General features: G+C 43.3%; 1 protein-coding gene across 21 annotated transcripts in view; it reads right to left on the bottom strand.

The window, feature by feature from the left end:
• EHMT1 (euchromatic histone lysine methyltransferase 1) overlaps nt 1–20,266 on the bottom strand; it is a 200,231-nt gene that overhangs the window by 112,530 nt on the left and 67,435 nt on the right. For 20 of the 21 annotated variants that reach the window (XM_084820643.1, XM_084820630.1, XM_084820638.1 and 17 more), the window contains 2 exons: nt 6,346–6,433; nt 13–566 (listed from right to left, as the gene is read on the bottom strand). In XM_084820643.1, coding sequence (XP_084676769.1) covers nt 13–566; nt 6,346–6,424 — 633 coding nt within the window. In that variant the 5' untranslated portion in view covers nt 6,425–6,433. Of the gene's footprint in view, nt 1–12; nt 567–6,345; nt 6,434–19,665; nt 20,236–20,266 lie in introns of those variants that run through there. The other variant, XM_084820631.1, reaches the window with a different exon arrangement.

Raw genomic sequence — 20,266 nt, 5'->3', positions numbered from 1 at the left:
TTTATACTTTACCAGGCTCGAGGGTGACTTGGGCATCGTCTTCCGAGCTCTGTGGACCTTGATGCTGGCGTGTGCTGCGGCAGGTTTTTTAGCCTCACTGTCTTTACCGCCCTCCCCAAGTTTCGTGGGTGCAGTCACCTGCGCCTGGGAAAAGGCGCTCATCGTTCTCCCTTTGCTTCCTCCAGCGGGGAGTGTTTTTGCAGCATGGCCAGGGAGGGAGGCAAAAGCGCTGCTGGTAGTCCTTACGGGCAGCTCCTGAGCCATCTGCTTCGGTAAAATGTACCCATTGCTCCCTGTGACAGAAGTCTGTGTGAAATCATTTGCTTTTATATGGTTCTGCTTTCCAGTGTCACTGTCAGAAATGCCATTTTCTGCGATCCTATTTAATTTAGCCGCGGAGTCCCCTTGGCTCAGTTTTACATTGTCCTGAGTATTCTTAGCTGCATTTGGATGGCTCTTGGGTTCATTGCAGTCAAAGGAGCCATTGGTTTCACCGTCAGGGGCCATCTTTGGTTCCCCAACTTGCTTCTCTATGGCACTTTCATCTGCTGCCATAGCATTAAATCCTGGAGGCAGAAAAAGAGAATTGATCAAATGAGGGCTGAAAGGAAGGCTTCACAAACAACAAACATAGAATCATAGGGTGGGATGGGCCTACAAGACCATTGAGTCCAACCCCCTGCTCAATGCAGGAAGCCTGATTCCCAGGCAGTCTCCCATCCAAGTACTAACCAGGGCTGGCCTTGCTTAGCTTCTAAGATCAGCCAAGATCGAGGGCATCCAGCCCTTTGCTCGACATCATAGAATCATAAGGTTGGAAGGGGCCTACAAGACCATCATGTCCAACCCCCTGCTCCATGCAGAAAGCCTGATTCCCAGGCGGTCTCCCATCCAAGCACTAACTAGGGCTGACCCTGCTTAGCTTCTGAAATCAGACAAGATCGGGCACATCCAACCCGGTTCCTGTTTCCCCACCCGGTTCTATATCCATACATTGAAAGAAAATGTATTTTAATAAGACTCCAAATTTAACTCGCACGCTTTGGGTTCCGCTCCCATCCCTACGTAATTCTTGATCTAATTTATAGAAGTAGGTTAACAGACTAACAGGACTTGTATTGGGGATCTACTTTCCATTTGTTTTCAATATTTATTCTCCCAACTGTCAATCTAGTTTAGCCTTCCCCGATGCCCTCAAACTCCCATCATCCTGCTGGGGAACATGGGTGGGAGGGTGCTGTTGCGCTCATGTCCTGCTTGTGGGTTCCTGGTCGACAGCTGGTTGGCCACTGTGTCAACGGAATGCTGGACTATGTAGACCCTTGGTCTGATCCAGCAGGGCTCTTCTGATGTTCCACAGCACACTGAGATCTCTCAGTATGGTGCTTAAACGCTGCCTAGTTTAAAAGACTGGGGGCTTGGAGCTCAAGACATTTTTCTCCCTCTCTCAAAATACTAGAACCCGGGGTCATCCTATGAAGCTGATTGGTGGGAGATTCAGGACAGGCAGTCCTTCTTCACACAGCGCAGAGTCAAACTATGGAATTCACAACCACAAGACATGGTGATGGCCACCAATTTGGATGGTTTTAAAAGGGGGTTGGACAAATTCCTGAAGGAGAAGGCTACCAATGGCTACTAATCCTGATGCCTCTATGGTACCTCCAGTGTCAGAGACAGTGAGCCTATGTACACCAGTTGCTGGGGAACATGGGTGGGAGACAGCTGTTGTGCTCATGCCCTGCTTGTGGGTTCCCAGGCAACAGATGGTTGGCCACTGTGTGAACAGAATGGACCCTTGGTCTGATCCAACAGGGCTCTTATGTTCTTATACTTCTCCATAACTTACAGCTGCAAATTGGCTAGCTGTTGCTCCTATTGTTACCTTTAATTATTATTTTAAAATAATAATAAAAAATATCCCAAGCCATCTTGGGGACTTGCATTGGTGGGGAACCAGAGTACAAAGTGGCTGTAAATAAATGTACAGAACAAAAAAGACAAGGCCCCCCGGTAACAAATTTGAGATAAATACTGTAAGTGTAAGAAACGTGACAACACCGCACTAGACCAGTTAAATGTTTTTTTTACAAAACCTGTAATGCTTGATGGTACAAGTTATGCCAATTAGTTTTTCAAAACAACCATATAACTTGTTAACAGTCAGTCAATTTTTCAAGAGCAACAATATCAGTTATATCTGACAGTCTATGGACCCCCAGTGTAATTCTGTTTTGACTACAAAAAGTCTTCCTCAGGTATTTCTGTAGACGTAACACATTCTAATGACAATTTACTGAGATGGATAATGTAGATAAATAGTTTCACTTTCCTGAGTAGCTAAATTCTTTCAGGGCTCTTCTGATGTTCATAGCCTCAGTCAGCATGGAATACAACTCCCATCATCCCCGGCCAACAACACATCTGGAAGCTATCAGTTTGGGGAAAGCTAATCTAGTAGGATCCTTTGAGAACCAAGCCATACATGAATGAAGGCAGTAAAGTCTGGCTTTGAAATAAATCAGCTAGAGAAAGAACTTAACCAAAACCATCTAACTGCATAACTTTGCGAACCAAAATATCTCACTTCCAAACCCCAAATACTTCATTCATTCATTCCATTTCTGTACCACTCAATAGCCAAAGCTCTCTGGGCAGTTCACAGCACGATAACATATCAGTTAACAAACAAATTTGGTTTGAGCCTGACCAGCTGTCCAACACGAAGTATTTGCTTTTATAAATAAAACAGCTCGTAGCCTTTAAAAACTGATGAGAAATGCGGAAAGAATATTGTTTTTCTTAAACCATCTCCAATGTTCTGAAACACAGATAAAATATTTTTCACCATTAATTTAAAGTTTAAGAACTTGTAGATACATAGATTCTTAATGTTGAACATTTTTAACATTAGATTTATGACCTAGAAAATGCTTTTAAATCACCAGTGACAAAAATAAAAATTGATTTGGAGGATATATATTTTTAGTGAAAAATTATACAACTTTCAAAAACTGTAAATATTCTCATGATGGACTTTCAAAAACACTTGTAAGAAAATATCATTTTCACCATGGGAGTTCTTAATGCTTATGAAAAGGGACATTTCTCAAGTTGCCCTTAAAAATTATTCTAAAGCAATTCTATCCTCCCGCACCAGGGTTATGAAGATAAAATGAGATAATTTCGTGCATTCTGCCTTGACTTAAGATGGGATGCAAAACCGCAGGGTACCACCTTGTCCCCAGTGTTATTTAACATCTATATGAAGCCACTGGGAGCAGTCTTTAGGGGATTTGGAGCCAAGAGCCATCAGTACGCTGATGGCACACAGCTCTATCTCCCTGTGACATCTGAATCAGGAGAGGCTTTGCAAGGCCTGGATCAGTGCCTGAACTCAGTAATGGGTGGATGAGGGCCAATAAACTGAAACTGAATCCTGGCAGAACAGAAGCCCTGTGGGTAAGTGGTTCCCAAGCCCGGGAGATAGGCTCATTGCCTGTTCTTGATGGGGTTGCACTCCATCTGAAAGATAAAGTTCGTAGCCTGGGGGTGCTCCTAGATCCATCACTGTCACTGGAGGCCCAAGTGGCCATGGTGGCTCGGAGTGCCTTTTACCAGCTTCAGCTGGTTCGCCACTTATGGCCTCTCCAGGACAAGGATAGATTGGCCACAGTGGTACAGGTTCCAGTAACCACAGGCCTGGATTACTGCAATGTGTTCTATGTGGGGCTGCCTTTAAGGCTGCTCCGGAAGCTGGAGCTAGTGCAGAACACAGTAGCTCGGCTGTTGTCAGGAGCTGCCCCTATTCAGCATGTAACTCCTTTGCTGAGGGAACTGCACCGGCTGCTTATTCACTACCACAACAGGTTTAAGGTTCTAGTACTAGTGTACAAACCCTTAAACAACTTGGGACCAGGATACCTGAGAGAGCGCCTTCTCCCTTACCAACCTGCCTGGTCAATGAGGTGGTTCCACATGGACCTATGGCCTAACTGGAGTCCCTCTGGAGAAGAGCCTTCGATGTGGTGGCCCCCTTTCTTGGGAACTCCCTGTCCATGGAGGTCAGGCAGGCACCAACACTGTGTTGCTTCCGGCACCTCCTGAGAACAACTCTGTTCCAGGAAGCATTCCTTAACTGACTAGCCATGGTTTTATTGGTATTATGTTTTTAAAAAGCATAAATTTTAATATGGTGTTTTAATCTTTCTATCCTTTTACTATTTTACCTTTTATGTTCACCATTCCGAAATCTGTTTTAGATATGGAGCAGTATACAAATATTGTAAATACATACATACATACATACAGTCATTAGGCAGACAGGCAAGACAGAACACTAACTTCGTGATGGTTTCTTGAAATTCCCATTTTGTTTGACAAACTCTGAAAGATATGTGTGTGCCATCAGACTGAGAAAGCATCACAGCTGTGTGCTACCACTTAAAAAAAATAAGTTATGGGTGTACCTGTGTCTATTTTTATTTTCAAAAAATGGTTCTGTGTTAACGAGTGCACTGTTGATATAATAGGGTCAGGAGGATGTGTTTTTGGAGCATAACATTCCCATCCTTGGCTGGGTCTACCCTTTTTTAATTTAGCATCCAACTCCAAGTCACAGATTCACAACCAGCCCAAATTCCTGCAAAGGTGTCCAAATTTGAGGACAATAACAATGACCATATCGACCCGGAGGATCTAGTTGCTGAACTCCATCATAGTTGATCTTCTCAGCAATTTAAGCAGAGATGCCAAAGGCCAGGTGGTGACCCACCCTAGTACAGAGCTGTCATGTAAGCTGCTGTCGATATATATAAGCTCTAGGAGAAGGAAATGTATCAACCTCCGGGACTTTTGGAGTGATGTTATGATGGTGGTTGTAGGCCAAAGTATTTGGAGGGTCACAAGTTTCTCACCCCTGCCCTAAGGTATCAGAACATTTTCCGATGCAAACTGAACATTTTCCTATGCAAATTAACTAATTTAATTTAAATTAACTAATTGCAAATTAACTACTTTGCATTGGAAATGTTTCAGATACAAACTGAAAATTTTCCTATGCAAATAATCCTATGCAATTTCACCTAATTTGTAATTCAAAATTTGCTAATAACACAGAGTTTGGTCACCACCACTTTAGGCCAATTTCTATACAGGAGTTATTTCTCGGCTTAAGCACTAGCCTACGATCGCAAGTGAAATAGCATGAGGGCTGTTTCAAATGGGGTGCATCTTTAGCCTTGCAGTTTCAGATCTTGTTAAGACATAATTAGGAAAGGAATTGAGAACAGAACTTCCAATATCATACTTCTCTTATATAAATCTATGGTGCAACCACACTTGGAATACTGCATACGGTTTTGGTCACCAGATCTAAGAAAAGATATTGTAGAACTGGAAAAAATGCAGAAAACTACAACTAAAATGATCAAGAGGCTGGCATAATTCCCCTAAATACCTTTAGCTGTGATTTGCTTGCTTTAATTTACCAGTAAACTGTTGTGGTTAAACCCTGCGTCTAGAGTGTCAGTCACCCCCCACATCCACAGCCTAAGCCCCACGTTACTGGGAAGGGGAAGGTAAAGAAGGAAGATATGACTCTTAGTTGCTCAGGGGGCCCAGGTCATAAGGGGAACCCTAACCCTAACACAAACGCACACATTTGTACAGCAATAAAGCTTGGCACTGAAGGCACACAACACAGCTCTACCACTGAAGCTAATCCAGGCACTGCCAGGATGGGAAACCACCTAGAAACAATATGTAAGCCATTCTAAGCACTTTGAATGAAGAATCAGATACAAACATAATACATTTTTATTCTGAATTCTGTGTGTTATTGGAATCCCACAAGAGGGACGCTAGAAAACAAATAGGGAGTTCATGTATATTCATGTCTGTCAAGCTTCCATAGTATCACAAAATAACAGAGCAAAAATCTATCATGGCAATTCAGAACAGCAGTGAGGGAACCCGCAGAATACGCAAAACGCGAATGATGAGCTTAAGGAGCTGTAGCGCCCTCCATATGTTGTTGGACTCCAGCTCCCATTTTCCGATGCAAACTAAAGATTTTCCTATGCAAATTAAGTAGTTTGCATTGGAAATTAAGGGAAATCAAATTATGGAATTATTTCAAATTACGGGAAATCAAATTCTGGAAATCAAAAATAAATTTGGGCCAATATGGCCCAAAGGCAAGACTGATGGGAATTGTAGTCCAATAACTATGGAAGGTGCTATGTGTAAAAGCTTTGCCCCAAAATCACTCTCCCTATTATGCTACAAATGCTGCATGTACTCTGGCAGGAAGGGTGCAGCACTGGATTAAAAGTTTGCACTCACCTTCCTCCTTGTTGTTGGTGATATCTTTCAACAGATCAGTCTTCATGCAGATCTCTCTTCTGATGTTCCCCTTACTCATCAGAGCTCGCTAAACGGGACAGAAAAAAATAAAGAAATCGTATTTTGATACTTTATAAATTAGCAAGACCTGCTGCTGAACAGGATCCACTTTCATCCCCAAACCAGAGCAGAGATTCATGGGCAAAGAACTAAGGGCAACAGGAGACTATCAGGATGCTGCAAGATGGTGTCATGGCCAGAGACGGTTGAGCTTGGGGTAGAAGAAGTATGCTTCAAATCCCTACTTGCAGTTCACGAGGTGGCCTTAATCAAGCCTCCCCCTCTCGGCCTAGCTTATTTACAGCACAGGGTTGTTGTGAAAGAATGAACTAAATCAGCCTTCGCCAACCTGGTGCTCTCCAGGTGTTTTGGACTTCAACTCCCATCAGCCCCAGACAACATGGCCAATGGTCAGGGATGATGGGAGTTCTAGTCCAAAACATCTGAAGGGTACCAGGTGGGGGAGGCTGGGCTATATCCACAGCACACTCAAGCTGAAAGCACAAAGCCCACCTATTAGTATAAGCCAGCATGATAATCAGCACTTTAGTGGCACAGCAGGGATCAAATCGCTCTCTGCTAAACATGTATTTAGGAAATTTATATCCCGCTTTTTACCCACCCAAGGAGTTGTTCAAAACAATTTACAGGATATAAAAAGCATAAACGCAATAACCTGTCATTAAAACATATTTACAACAAACTAGAAGCAGCAACTAAGACAAAAGCACAAAGACAAAACCTACAACCAGGCAATAAAATTAAACAATACCAGAGTCAAATGCTTGTTTAACGAGAAATGTCTTCAATTGCCAGTGGAACACAGATAAATGGGGGTGGGGGACCTGAGGCCCTCCAAATGGTGTTGGACTCCCAACCCCCAACATCCCAGCCAGCATGGCCAATGGTCAGGGATTATACAATCTGTCGCCAGCAACATCTGGAGGGACACAGGTTCCCCTCACCTAGCCTAGCTTCTTGGGACAGGGAGTTCCACGTGGGGGACCTGAGGCCCTCCAGATGGTGTTGGCCTCCCAACCCCCAACACCCCAGCCAGCATGGCCAATGGTCAGGGATTATACAATCTGTCGCCAGCAACATCTGGAGGGACACAGGTTCCCCTCACCTAGCCTAGCTTCTTGGGACAGGGAGTTCCACATACGTGGTGCCATCACTGAGAGACCCCCGTTACGTGTTGCCAACAAGCATAACTCTGAAAGCAACAGCACACGCAAAGCCAGGCACAACCGCTGAACTTTACTTCAAACACATAGTTGCTTGATTTCAAAAACATAGTTGGGAAGAACCATAGCTCAACACTAGAGTACACACTCTGAACACAGAAGACCCCAAGTTCAATGGACAACATCACTATTTAAAGACCTCTGGCTAGGATGCTGGAGAGCTGCTGCCAATCAGAGTGGACTGCACCAGGCTAAATAGACCAATTATTTAACCCAGTATGCAGCAGCTTCTTGTTTTCATATAACATGCTTTCACAAATGTATTTAGTAACCAGGTTTAAGCCATAATATGAGCTTCGGCTATTGGGCGGTATAGAAATGAAATAAATAAATAAATAAATAAATGATATGCCAAAGCCAAGGATATAAAAAAAGAATGATCAAAAGAAAACAGAAGGGAGAGGGAGAGTTCAGGTAAAAAAAAAAATTGTAAAAGTAAGACCATAGAGATCACCACAATTTAAGTATCACTATGCCAAAGATAAAAATAATCAGACTTTTTCCATTGACACTTAAAAATACAAAACAGTTCAATCACGCAACAGGGCAAGTGTGCATTTTTCTTACAAAACTGTAAAAACTAGAGTCTTAAATACTTCAAATCAAAATTATTTCAAAAATAATTTGGTGCTTCCAACACAAAACCCAGAAGTACCTAGAACCTAGAATTTCCAGAGAACCAACAGTTTTCCCTTAGGCAAGTTGGTTGTTTAACCCAGTTGTGAGTTCTGGGCAGAGAGCTAATTCCACAAGTTGGTTGTGAATTCTGGGCTGAGACTTAATCTGCATGTTACGCAGGATAAGGTGGTTGAATTCTGGTCTGTAGCACTTCAGACTACTGCGGGGGAGAAAATAACAATTTCAAGATGCTCCCTCCCTCATTAAAAACAAAATACCCCTGCATATAGTAAACTGGAACTTCAGAGAGAAATGTTTATCTTAGCCCACTCCTTGATGGGCTGGTTCATTATGTTTGACGTGGTCTACATCTCGGTATATCACTCCATTCTATGTAACCTACAGAGGAGATCTGAGTCAAGATTCAACTCTGGAATACTTGTCAATAACAGAAAGCTTCCACAGGTCCATTCTGAAGCACCGAGCAGGTATCAAGACATCCATTTGGTTTTGTTCACTCAGTTTTGTGAGGAAAGAGATGTCAATGGACAGCCCAAACATGTGGTTACATTTTTAAGCATTCTTCTTAGGTGACTGCTACCTATGGCCCCAATTTGCCACAGAACTGGTCTTCTCATAAGAACATAAGAAGAGTCGTACTTGATGAACACCGCAGAAGATCGGATCAAGCTTCAAAAGGATCTAGACAGGCTGAAAGACTGGGCCGAATCTAACAAGATGAGATTCAACAGAGATAAATGTAACACTTTGCATTTAGGTAGAAAAAATCAAAGACACAAGTGTAGGATGGGGGAGACCTGGCTTGGCAGCAGTACATGTGGAAAGGACCTAGGTGTCTTAGTGGATCAGAAGTGGATTATGAGCCAATAGCACGATGCAGCAGCTAAGAAAGCTAATGAAATCTTGGGCTCCATTAACAGAAGTATAGTGTCCAGATCATGGGAAGTAATAGTTCCACTCTATTCTGCATTAATCAGGCTGCAACTGGAGTACTTTGTCCAGTTTTGGGTGCCCCATTTTAAGAAGGACATTGACAAGTTGAAGTGTGTCCAAAGAAGAACAGCCAGGATGGTTTGGGCTCTAGAAACCAAGTCCTATGAGGAGTGGTTGAAAGAGCTGGGCATGTTTAGCCTGGAGACAAGAAGGTTAAGGGGAGACATGACAGTGGCCTTCAAATATCTGAAGGGCTGCCACGCAGAATATGGAGGGCAGGTCTAGAACCTACCAGTATAAATTATAGGGAAGCAGATTTCAGCTACACATTAGGAAAAACTTACTGATGATGAGAGCTGCTCAGCAGTGAAATAGATTGCCTTGGGAGGTGGTGGGTTCTCTTTCACCAGAAGTACTTAAGCAGACAGTAGATGGCCATCTGTCAGGGATGCCGTAGCTACACGCTGCAGTCCACAGTCTGCACTAAGCAGGGGGATGGACTAGATGACCTCCAAGGTCCCTTCCAACTCTATGATTCTGTGATCAGACCAGAGGCCTATCTAGTCCAGCATTCTATTGTCGCAGTGGCAGACCAGCTGCCTATACAAAGCCCACAAGTAGGACATGAGTGCAATAGCACCCTCCCACTCATATTCCCCAGAAACTGATATTCAGAGGCATATTGCCTCCTATACTGGAGATAATATGTAGCCATCATTACTAGTAGCCAACGATAGCCTTGTCCTTTTAAAGCCATCGAATTTGACAGCCATCACTGCATATCTGTTTGGAATCCACCACCGTTCAGCTTCACTGGATAACCTCATCGGGTTCTAGTATTGAGAAAGGGAGAAAAACATCTTCCTGCCCACTTCCTCCATACCCTGCCTCGTTTTATACACCATCACTTTTTCTTTGAGCCAGCTTTATTAGTTGGCATTCACAATGTCCCACGCAAATAGGTTCCAAAGGGTTTCAAAGGTTGGCTATGATGTATGCGACAGGGTTTTTGCAGACCAGTTCCTTGTTGACTTAATTTGCTTTGTCCTTTAATTATCAGAAAAGATCAATAAGCATTCCCTGCAATGCCAATGATCTTTATATACCAACAGCAGTCCTTCCAGGGTAGTATTCAGTGTTCAGTTGTTGTTTGATAGGAGCTTTAAAGCCATTCATATGCCAGCTCTTCTACTGAGATTTTATTATTTACTGAGGCGAGTGACTACCAGGAAGAGGGCCTTTTCTGCTGTGGCACACTGGCTGTGAAATGAGCTCCCTAAAGAGGTTCTCCTGGCATCTATGTTGTACTCTTTCAGGCACCAGGTGAAGAACTTTTTATTTTCCCACCAGTTTAGCATTATAGACTTTTAACTTTGCTGTTTTAAATCTGTTAACTGTATTTCAAATGTCTGCACTGCTGCTAGGTTTTATTCTGGTTGTATTTTTATACTGTGGTTTTAAGCTTTTATATTTTAACTGTTTTTATTCGGTACTTCGTGCTTTTACTTTCTGTGAACCGCCCAGAGAGCTTTGGCTATTGGCCGGTATAGAAATGTCTTAACTAAGTAAAATGTATTTGTTTTACATATTTATGAATCACCCTTCCATCCAATGGGCACTCAAGGTGATTTGATCTAACTCAAATTAGATACGATCTCCACCACAACAAAACACAATAAAATACTAATACATCAAAACAATAAACTAAAAAGAAGAATGGAGATCTCCTTGAGAATAAAACAGACAACAAACATTAAAATCTTATTAAAAACTCGATGGAACAATACAGTCTTCACTGACTGTCTGAAACATGGGAGGGAGTTGCACAATCAGGGTACTACTACACAAAAGGCCCTGTCTCATGTACAACCTTACCTAATCTTTCTAGGGGGTAAGTCATAGCTTAATGTTTTAACTTTTGTAAATTGGCCAGAGAGCTTCGGCTATGGGGCGATATAGAAATGTTAACAACAACAACAACAACAACAGGACCTCTGATGATAAGTTATGGGCAGGTTCATATGGGAGAAGGGGGTAGGATTTCAGATATCCTGAGCTCAAGACATTTAGGACATTATAGGTAAGACCAGCACTTGGGCGTGGAAACAAATGGGAAGCCAGTAAAATTGATTTAAGACAGGTGTTATGTTCTGTAATGCATACCAGACAACACTCTGGCTGTCACATTTTGCATTAGCTGTAGTTTCTAGACACTTTTCAAAGGCGGTCCCACATACAGGCCATTACAGTACTCTAGATGAGAGGTGATTAAGGCATGGATCCCAGTGGCATATGGCATATGGATGATATTCTGGAGGTGACGGACTCGACCTTCGGGGAGCTGGGGGTGGCGACGGCCGACAGGAAGCTCTGGCGTGGGCTGGTCCATGAAGTCACGAAGAGTCGGAAGCGACTGACTGAATAAACAACAACAACCTAGTGGCAAGATCCACATATCCCAGGAAGGGGCGCAGCTGGCACAATAGCTGAAGCTGGGCAAAGGCACTTAACCACCACCTGACCTTTGAGAAGCAGTGCTGAATTCAAGCTGCAAACCTAATCCTTCAGAGTAAGTGCTATCCCATCCAGAACAACTCAAACTCTGATGCCCAGGTTGGCTTGTCTACTGACTAACAAGACTTCCAACATGTCTGGCATCTACATTGTTTACTAAATACAAGTAAAATAAACACACTACATTGGATCACTTTGTTGGGCATCAGACAATTTTTCAATGCAAACTGAAAATGTCCCAACACACATTTATTTATTTATTAGATTTATTAGCCGCCCATCTGGCCAGCTACCTGGCCACTCTAGGCGGCGTAAAATACTAATAACAAATTTACATAATCAACTGAACAAAACAATATAACAAAACAACACTGCTCTAAAAAGCCCTACCCCCCCCTCCAAAATGCCCACCTTCAGAGCCAGGTTTTTAAAGCCTGGCGGAAGCTCATCAAATTACCCTAATTCACATAGAAAAATGTTCTGGAACATTTTTCAGTTCAAAATATTCCAGAAATATTCCAGAAAACGCACATCACTGTATCAGTGAGATGAGCAAATTTCTCAGGAGTGGAGAAGGTGTGCATCACAAGGATGGGTTCTAGTGATACCAGCGGGACTTGCATATTAGAAAGTAGAAATCACATTTAGGCAAGGATGCTAGCTCAGCGGTAGAGCCCTTGCTTTGCATGCAGGAGGTCCCTGGTTTGACCCCTGGCATCTTCATTTGCAAGAGTCAGAGAAAGACCCTTCTCTGCCTCACTTCTTGGATTGCTGCTGCTAGTCAGAGCAGACAATACTGGGCTAGGTGAACCAATAGTCAGACTTGGCATACGGAAGCTTCCATAGCTCAGTGACAGAATGGGACCTTTTGCATGTAGGAGGTCCCAGGTTCAATCCCTATTTCAGGTAGCAGGGGATGCAGAAAGCTCTCTGTCTAAGCCCCCAAAGACCCACTGCCAGTACTGTAAACAATACTGAACTAGATGGGACAACATAAGGCAGCTTCCTATATTCGTCAATCAGTTCCAGCTACAAAATGCAGATAGTAAGTGGAAGTATATTCATGATTAGGGGCACGGGGGGGAGAGAGAAGAGAGATCTCACCACTGGTGGTACTTGCTTTCTTCTTCACTGTGTTGATCATTTTCTAAGTCATCCTCACTCCTTGCCTACTCCTATCCCATTCTATGTATTTAAAAAATTAGACAGAATCACAAAAGACTTGAACTTAATTTTCAAGGTGCAGGCATGATATGGGCTGGGGGCCCTTATCGCTCTGGGGAAACCCAAACCAAAATGCCCTCTGCCCAGAGACAGAGCAACTCATTTTTCAAAGTTGAAGTACATTTTACCAGTGATAAGACTTTGAACCGGGTAGCACCAAAAATCATCCAATTCAGTCTATACCATTTCTTGGTGACAATTTTATGTCTCCATTATCTGGTTGTATTAAAAAAAAAAAAAAACACTATTAACCCTGACAGAGGCTCAGCTATTGGACTTGAGTTGCTCTATTGAAGCAAAACAGTTACATTGCCTTATCTTAGGATGCTTTTTAAAAGCAGTATCTTTTTAAAGAAGAATTGTTTTTGAGCAAGGTTCAATTCAGACATCACACTTAGACGTTGTTAAGGTACTACACTTGGATGAGATGTCTGAATTGACAAAACCATGGTTTACGACGCACCAGCACACTAGAATCAGAAACCATGGTTTAAAGTGAGTTTGCAACGTCTTTGGTTTGGCATAATGTCAGGAACGACACATCACCATAGAAACAGGAGCATCAGTCAAACAGAAAAAGAACAAAAAGCCAAAAGGCTCTAAACTATGGTTTGCATTTGTACGCTGAAGCTCAAACCAATATTACGGCTCTAAACGATGGCTGGAGCCAACCATGGCTTAGTGTAATGCCTTTGTTGTTCAGTCGTTAAGTCATGCCCGACTCTTCGTGACCTCATGGACCAGAGCACGCCAGGCCTTCCTGCCCTCCGCTCTCTCCCAGAGTGTGCTCAAGTTCATATTCATTGCATTGGTAATGAGATCTAGCCATCTCATCCTCTGCCGTCCCCTTCTCCTTTTGCCTTCAATCTTTCCCAGCGTCAGGGTCTTTTCCAGTTACTTTTCTCTTTGCATTAGGTGGCCAAAATATTTGAGCTTCAGCTTCAGTATCTGTCCTTCCAATGAGCACTCAGGGTTGATTTCCTTTAGGATGGACTGATTTGACCTCCTTGCAGGCCAGGGGACTCGTAAGAGTCTTCTCCAGCACCACAGCTCGAAAGCATCAATTCTTCAGCCTTCAGCCTTCCTTACAGTCCAGCTCTCACAGCCACACATTACTACTGGGAAAACCATAGCTTTGATTAGACAGACCTTTGTCGGCAAGGTGATGTCTCTGCTTCTTACTATGCTGTCTAGGTTTGCCATAGCTTTCCTCCCAAGGAGCAAGCATCTTTTAATTTCATGGCTACAGTCACTGTCTGCGGTGATCTTGGAGCCCAAGAAAATAAAATCTGTCACTGCTTCCATTTCTTCCCCTTCTATATGCCAGGACGTGATGGAGCCAGATGCCATGATCTTAGTTTTTTTTAATGTTGAGTTTCAAACAAGCTTTTGTACTCTACACTTTCACCCTCAACAAGAGGGTCTTTAGAGCCTCTTCGCTTTCTGCCATTAGGGTAGTATCGTCTGCGTATCTGAGGTTGTTGATAATTCTGCCAGCAAGCTTAATTCTGACCTGTGATTCATCCAACCCAGCGTTTCTCATGATGTACTCTGCATATAAGTTAAATAAGCAGGGTGACAATATGCAGCCTTGTCGTACTCCTTTCCCAATTTTGAACCAATCGGTTGTTCCATGTCTGGTTCTTACTGTTGCTTCTTGACCCTCATACAGGTTTCTCAGGAGACAGGTAAGGTGGTCTGGTACTCCCATCTCTTTAAGAATTTGCCATAGTTTGTTGTGATCCACACAATCAAAGGCTTTAGCGTAGTCAATGAAGCAGAAATAGACGTTTTTCTGGAATTCTCTTGCTTTCTCCATGATCCAGCGAATGTTGGCGATTTGATCTCTAGTTTCTCTGCCTCTTCAAAACCCAGCTTGTACTTCCGGTAGTTCTCGGTTCACATACTGCTGACGCCTAGCTTGTAGGATTTTCAGCATAACCTTGCTGGCATGTGAAATAAGAGCAATTGTACGGTAGTTTGAACACTCTTTGGCATTGCCCTTCTTTGGAATTGGAATGTAAACTGACCTCTTCCAGTCTTGTGGCCACTGTTGAGTGTTCCAAATTTGTTGGCATATTGAATGCAGCACTTTAACAGCATCATCTTTTAGGATTTTAAATAGCTCCGCTGGAATACTGTCATCTCCACTAGCTTTGTTGTTACTAATGCTTCCTAAGGCCCACTTGACTTCACTCTCTAGGACGTCCGGCTCAAGTTCGGTGACCACACTATCATGGCTGTCAGGGACATTCAGATCTTTCCTGTATAGTTCTTCTGTGTATTCTTTCCACCTCTTCCTAATCTCATCTGCTTCTGTTAGGTCCCTGCCTTCTTTGTCCTTTATCATGCCCGTCTTTGCACAAAACGTTCCCTGGAGATCTCCAATTTTCTTGAAGAGATCTCTAGTCTTTCCCATTCTGTTGTTTTCTTCGATTTCTTTGCATTGTTCATTTAAGAAGGCCTTATTGTCTCTCCTTGCTATTCTCTGGAACTCTGCATTCAGTTGGATACATCTTCCCCTTTCTCCCTTGCTTTTCGCTTCCCTTCTTTCCTCAGCTACTTGTAAAGCCTCCTCAGACAGCCACTTGGCTTTCTTGCATTTCTTTTTCTTTGGGATGGATTTCGTTGCTGCCTCCTGAACAATGTTATGGACCTCCGTCCATAGTTCCTCAGGCACTCTGTCTATCAGGTCTAATCCCTTAAATCTATTCCTTACCTCCACTGTATATTCATAAGGGATATGATTTAGGTCATACCTGAATGGTTTAGTGGTTTTCCCTACGTTCTTCAATTTCAGCTGAAATTTTGAATAAGAAGCTCATGATCTGAGTCACAGTCAGCTCCAGGTCTTGTTTTGACTGACTGTATAGAGCTTCTCCAACTTTGGCTGCAAAGGACATAATCAATCTGATTTCAATATTGACCATCTGGTGATGTCCATGTGTAGAGTCGCCTCTTGTGCTGTTGGAAAACAGTGTTTGCTATGATCAGCATGTTCTCTTGGCAAAACTCTATTAGCCTTTGTCCTGCTTCATTTTGTACACCAAGGCCATGCTTGCCTGTTATCCCGGTGATTTCTGGACTTCCTACTTTAGCATTCCAATCCCCTATGAAGAAAAGGACATCTTTTTTTGCTGTTAGTTCTAGAAGGTGTTGTAGGTCTTCATAGAACCGATCAACCTCAGCTTCTTCGGCCTCAGTGGTTGGGGCATAGACTTGAATTATTGTGATGTTGAATGGTTTGCCTTGGATTCGTACTGAGATCATTCTATTGTTTTTGAGATTGTACCCCAGTACTGCTTTTCCCACCCTTTTGTTGACTACGAGTGCTACGCCATTTCTTCTAAGGGATTCTTGCCCACAGTAGTAGATATAATAGTCACCTGAATTAAATTCGCCCATGCTTGTCCATTTTAGTTCGCTGATTGCCAAGATGTCAATATTCAATCTTGCCATCTCATGTTTGACCACCTCCAGCTTACCTTGATTCATTGATCTTACATTCCATGTTCCTAAACAATATTGTTCTTTACAGCATCGGATTTTCTTTTCACCACCAGACACATCCGCAGCTGAGTGTCCTTTCGGCTTTGGCCTAGCCGCTTCACTCTTTCTGGCGCTACTTGGAAATTCTCTCTGTTCTTCCCCAATAGTATATTGGACACCTTCCAACCTGAGGGGCTCATCTTCCAGCGTCATCTCTTTTAGCCTTGTGATACGTTCCATGGGGTTTTTTTGGCAAGAATACTGGAGTGGGTTGCCATTTCCTTTTCCAGTGGACCACATTTTGTCAGAACTCTCCACCATGACCTGTCCGTCTTGGGTGGCCCTGCATGGCATAGCTTATGGCTTCACTGAGTTACGCAAGCCCCTTCGCCACAACAAGGCAGTGATCCAGGAAGGGGGTGGAATGCCTACCTGACCCTAAATCAATATGAAACTTCCCTGCAACAAGTCATTTGGAATACCAAGACAACACATGACCCTCTTAATATGTGTCCTTTTTAACATAATGCAAGAGAACAGTGGGGTAGAAAGTGAAACGTGTGAACAACCACTTCTGTGGAGCTCCGTGTCTGACGTTGTTCACTAAAGAGCTGAAAAAATGTGCACCTCCCTATCTTCTAGAAGATACTTTTTATGCCGAGTCCACAAATCTCTATATTTTTTTCCAGTGTGTCACAATATCCTTTCCATGTATTTCAAGTTCACTATATAACACTAGACGGTCTAACTGGCTGCAGAAGAAAGAAGGAAGAAAGGTATTCTACCAGCCAAACTGGTATATTTGGTACTCGTAATGACTAATTAAGTACAGTCAAAGGGATTCAGAGGCTGTTCTGAGGAATGGGAAAGGAGGAGGGATGGAAAAGAGTTTGTTTCATGCTGTGTCCATCAGTACTGAAGTAGCAGCCAAGGTCAAGCCAACTGTCTGGCCAGCACAGAGAGCAGATGTGCCCACAATAGCCTTGTGACTCCTCAAGCCCACCTGTCTCCCAAAAAATCTGGGGAGGGCTGAGATAAATCTGGGATAAGCACAAGCTTTGCATGCAGAAGGTCCCAATCCCTGACATCACCAATTTAAAAAGGGTCAGGTAGCAGACGATGGGAAATACTTCTCCCTACCTGAGGCTCTGGAGAGCTGCTGCCAGTCAGAGTAGACAATAATGGGTCAGGTGGACAGATAGTCTGATCTGGTATAAGGCAACTTCCTACGTTCCTAACTGCTAAAGGAAAAACCAATGGATGTGCACAACAGCAAGTACATCACTTCAAACAACTGCTTCCACACAAGCAAAGCCTGATCCTGTCTGGCCTGTTTCCTTTCCCACCAGATGTTTCTTCCAGTGCTTGCCATATGTATGGCACATTTGCCTTTTCCATTCGCTTCTTCCCTACTGGCCACACCATAGTTTTTGCTCTAAGCAAACTCAGCCTTGATGCAGAGAGGTCCCCCTTTTCCAGTTTCACAAAAGAAAAAATGCCACTTTTCTCGCTGAGTAACTTGTCTGTACATGCCTGGGATAAACCAAATAGGCAAGAAACAGACAGTGAGCCAAGTGTGACTGCTGGGATTCTCATGCAGGTTGCCTTTACTTTACATTCATATTTACAGACACTTACTGAAGCAGCTCCCTTTCAAGGGAGACCAAGGGCTGGTCCACATGCAAATGTATCGAGCTTTGTCTCCCCGTGCATAACTCGTGCATGCAAATCAAGGAGAGAAAGGTAATGTGTGAACCTGAACTTTTCTGGATAGTGCATAGAAAGGCTCCAAAGCAGTATCTATAGTGACGGTGCCTCTAAAAACCACAGCTGCTGAGTAGCATCTGGATACCGCCAATTCATACAACACGATCACATACCCAGGGATGGCCAGAAGTGACTGTACAGAGATGAAAGAGTATGTGCGTGTTTGTGGGTATGTACAAGTGTGTATGTGTCCTTGTCCTAAGACATCAGGTCGGCATTTAAGTAAGATGATTGGTTGTTCCTAATGCAAGTATAACCCCAAGGTCCAACTCTGAACAAAACAGGACCATTTTCCATTGTCTACAGTCTACTGTCATCTCAGTCTAGAACCTAGGCCAGCCTTTCGCTGGTTAAGCCAAGAGTAGTTTATCAATCAAAAAATCGAGCATAATTTATCAATCAAGCATAAAAAAGGAGGGGCAACAATCAGGACCCCTTTTTTTGAGTTTGCTCACAGAGAATAATTTCTCTCAGCATCATTAGCCACATATTAAAATGGGCCCATTTCGTTTTCAGACATTGTATGTTGCGAGTTGTTTCTACCTAAAGCCATAATACCAATTCCAGCTAAAAGACTCTGCACTTCAGACAGGTGATCCAATTGCTCTACTTGAGAATCTTTGAAACCTTCAGCATTTCCTAACAAAGTCCATCTTATTTAGGGCTGGGAAAGTATCTGAAAATTCCCAAGCGCCTGGGAAACTAGGTGTGTGAGGTTTTTCTTGAAAGGTCTGTCACTGGAACGTGTTGTAGGTACTCAATAGAGTAGGCCCTGAAGTCAAAGCAAACCATAAACAACGTTTTCCTGGCCTAGCTTTCGTTTTCAGAATCTCCCCATCCATCCCACAGAGTCCAGACAGTGATGCTTTCAAAGACAATGCACAATGTTAAAAAGGCGCTTTGCTCATGTTCATTACCACCAGTGCCATACAAAAGGCTATCTCACTCGACTTTTCCGTCAGCCATGTATCCGCATGGATCATAATTTACAGCCATTTGTCCAAAAGCTCCTTCCTTCCTAAGTCACCAGTTTCTCCAACAGATTCATCCCACTAAAAGACAACAGCCAAAAACCCAACAGCAGTGTTTAAAGGAGCACCATGCCTCTTTGTCCTGTAGGTAGAAAGAACACATACACACACACACACCCTAGACAAGTTTGAAGGGTATACAATCAAAGGAGGCTACAGTCACGGGCTTCAACTCCATGAAAATACCCAGGATTCAACCTCCCTTCTCCTTGATCAATCAGAAATATCAGCCACATCACTGTTTGCAGCTTGAAGGTTATTCACATAAAACAGAGCCATGAAGAACTCTACACTCTCCCCCACAAACGACACACACATACTCTCCCCCAGAAATTAGTAGCTTTCTGCAATGACCATCCAATGCCTTCCAGCACCCCACCAAGCCCACCCAAACGTGTTCCCAGCAATTCTGTCAGTACCTCCATTTTTCCCCCTTAAATGCAAAGCAAACTTCCCTTTTGCTCATACTCCACCATGCCCCAATCTGTCGGATCCTGATTGGCGGAGAAATCTTATACCCAACCCTCCCAAGCAGAGAAATGTCTGCTTTAACAGCACTCCCAACAAAAGCCAACTGCTAAGCAAAGATTGCTTCAGAATAAGAGTCTCTCCACTCCCTCTCCCCCCACCCCTTCCTGCAGCCGTCTGTCTCCATTCTCCACTCTACAACACAGTGATTATTAATCTTCAGTCACTAGAGAGTCTTCACAAAGGTTGGGCATCCAAACCAAAACAGCATTATTTATGCATACATACACAATATATATGCACGGAAGAGAAAGAAGCATTTCCCCTTGAAGGCTATAGTGTTGATGGGGCCCCTTTGAAAGGGCTTTCTTTAATAAAAATACATGACAAGCAGTAGGCTAAAACTAGGTGCGATTTTCCTTCTCACTTCTATGTACAAGCCTTCCCTGCTACTTGAGGACTAAGAAGGATGAAGGGAACGCTCTCGAAGACCAATACTTCCCCCTGCCCCATCGCAGTCCAAGAGCGTGCATCATTTCCAAGCACAGAACC

The sequence above is a fragment of the Heloderma suspectum genome, chromosome 14 (genome assembly GCF_057233095.1).
Source record: "Heloderma suspectum isolate Gila_16-S chromosome 14, 16-S_ref, whole genome shotgun sequence".
Classification (NCBI taxonomy): Eukaryota; Metazoa; Chordata; class Lepidosauria; order Squamata; family Helodermatidae; genus Heloderma; species Heloderma suspectum.
Note: the sequence above shows the minus strand (reverse complement) of the source record. Positions and strands in the feature narration are given on the sequence as shown.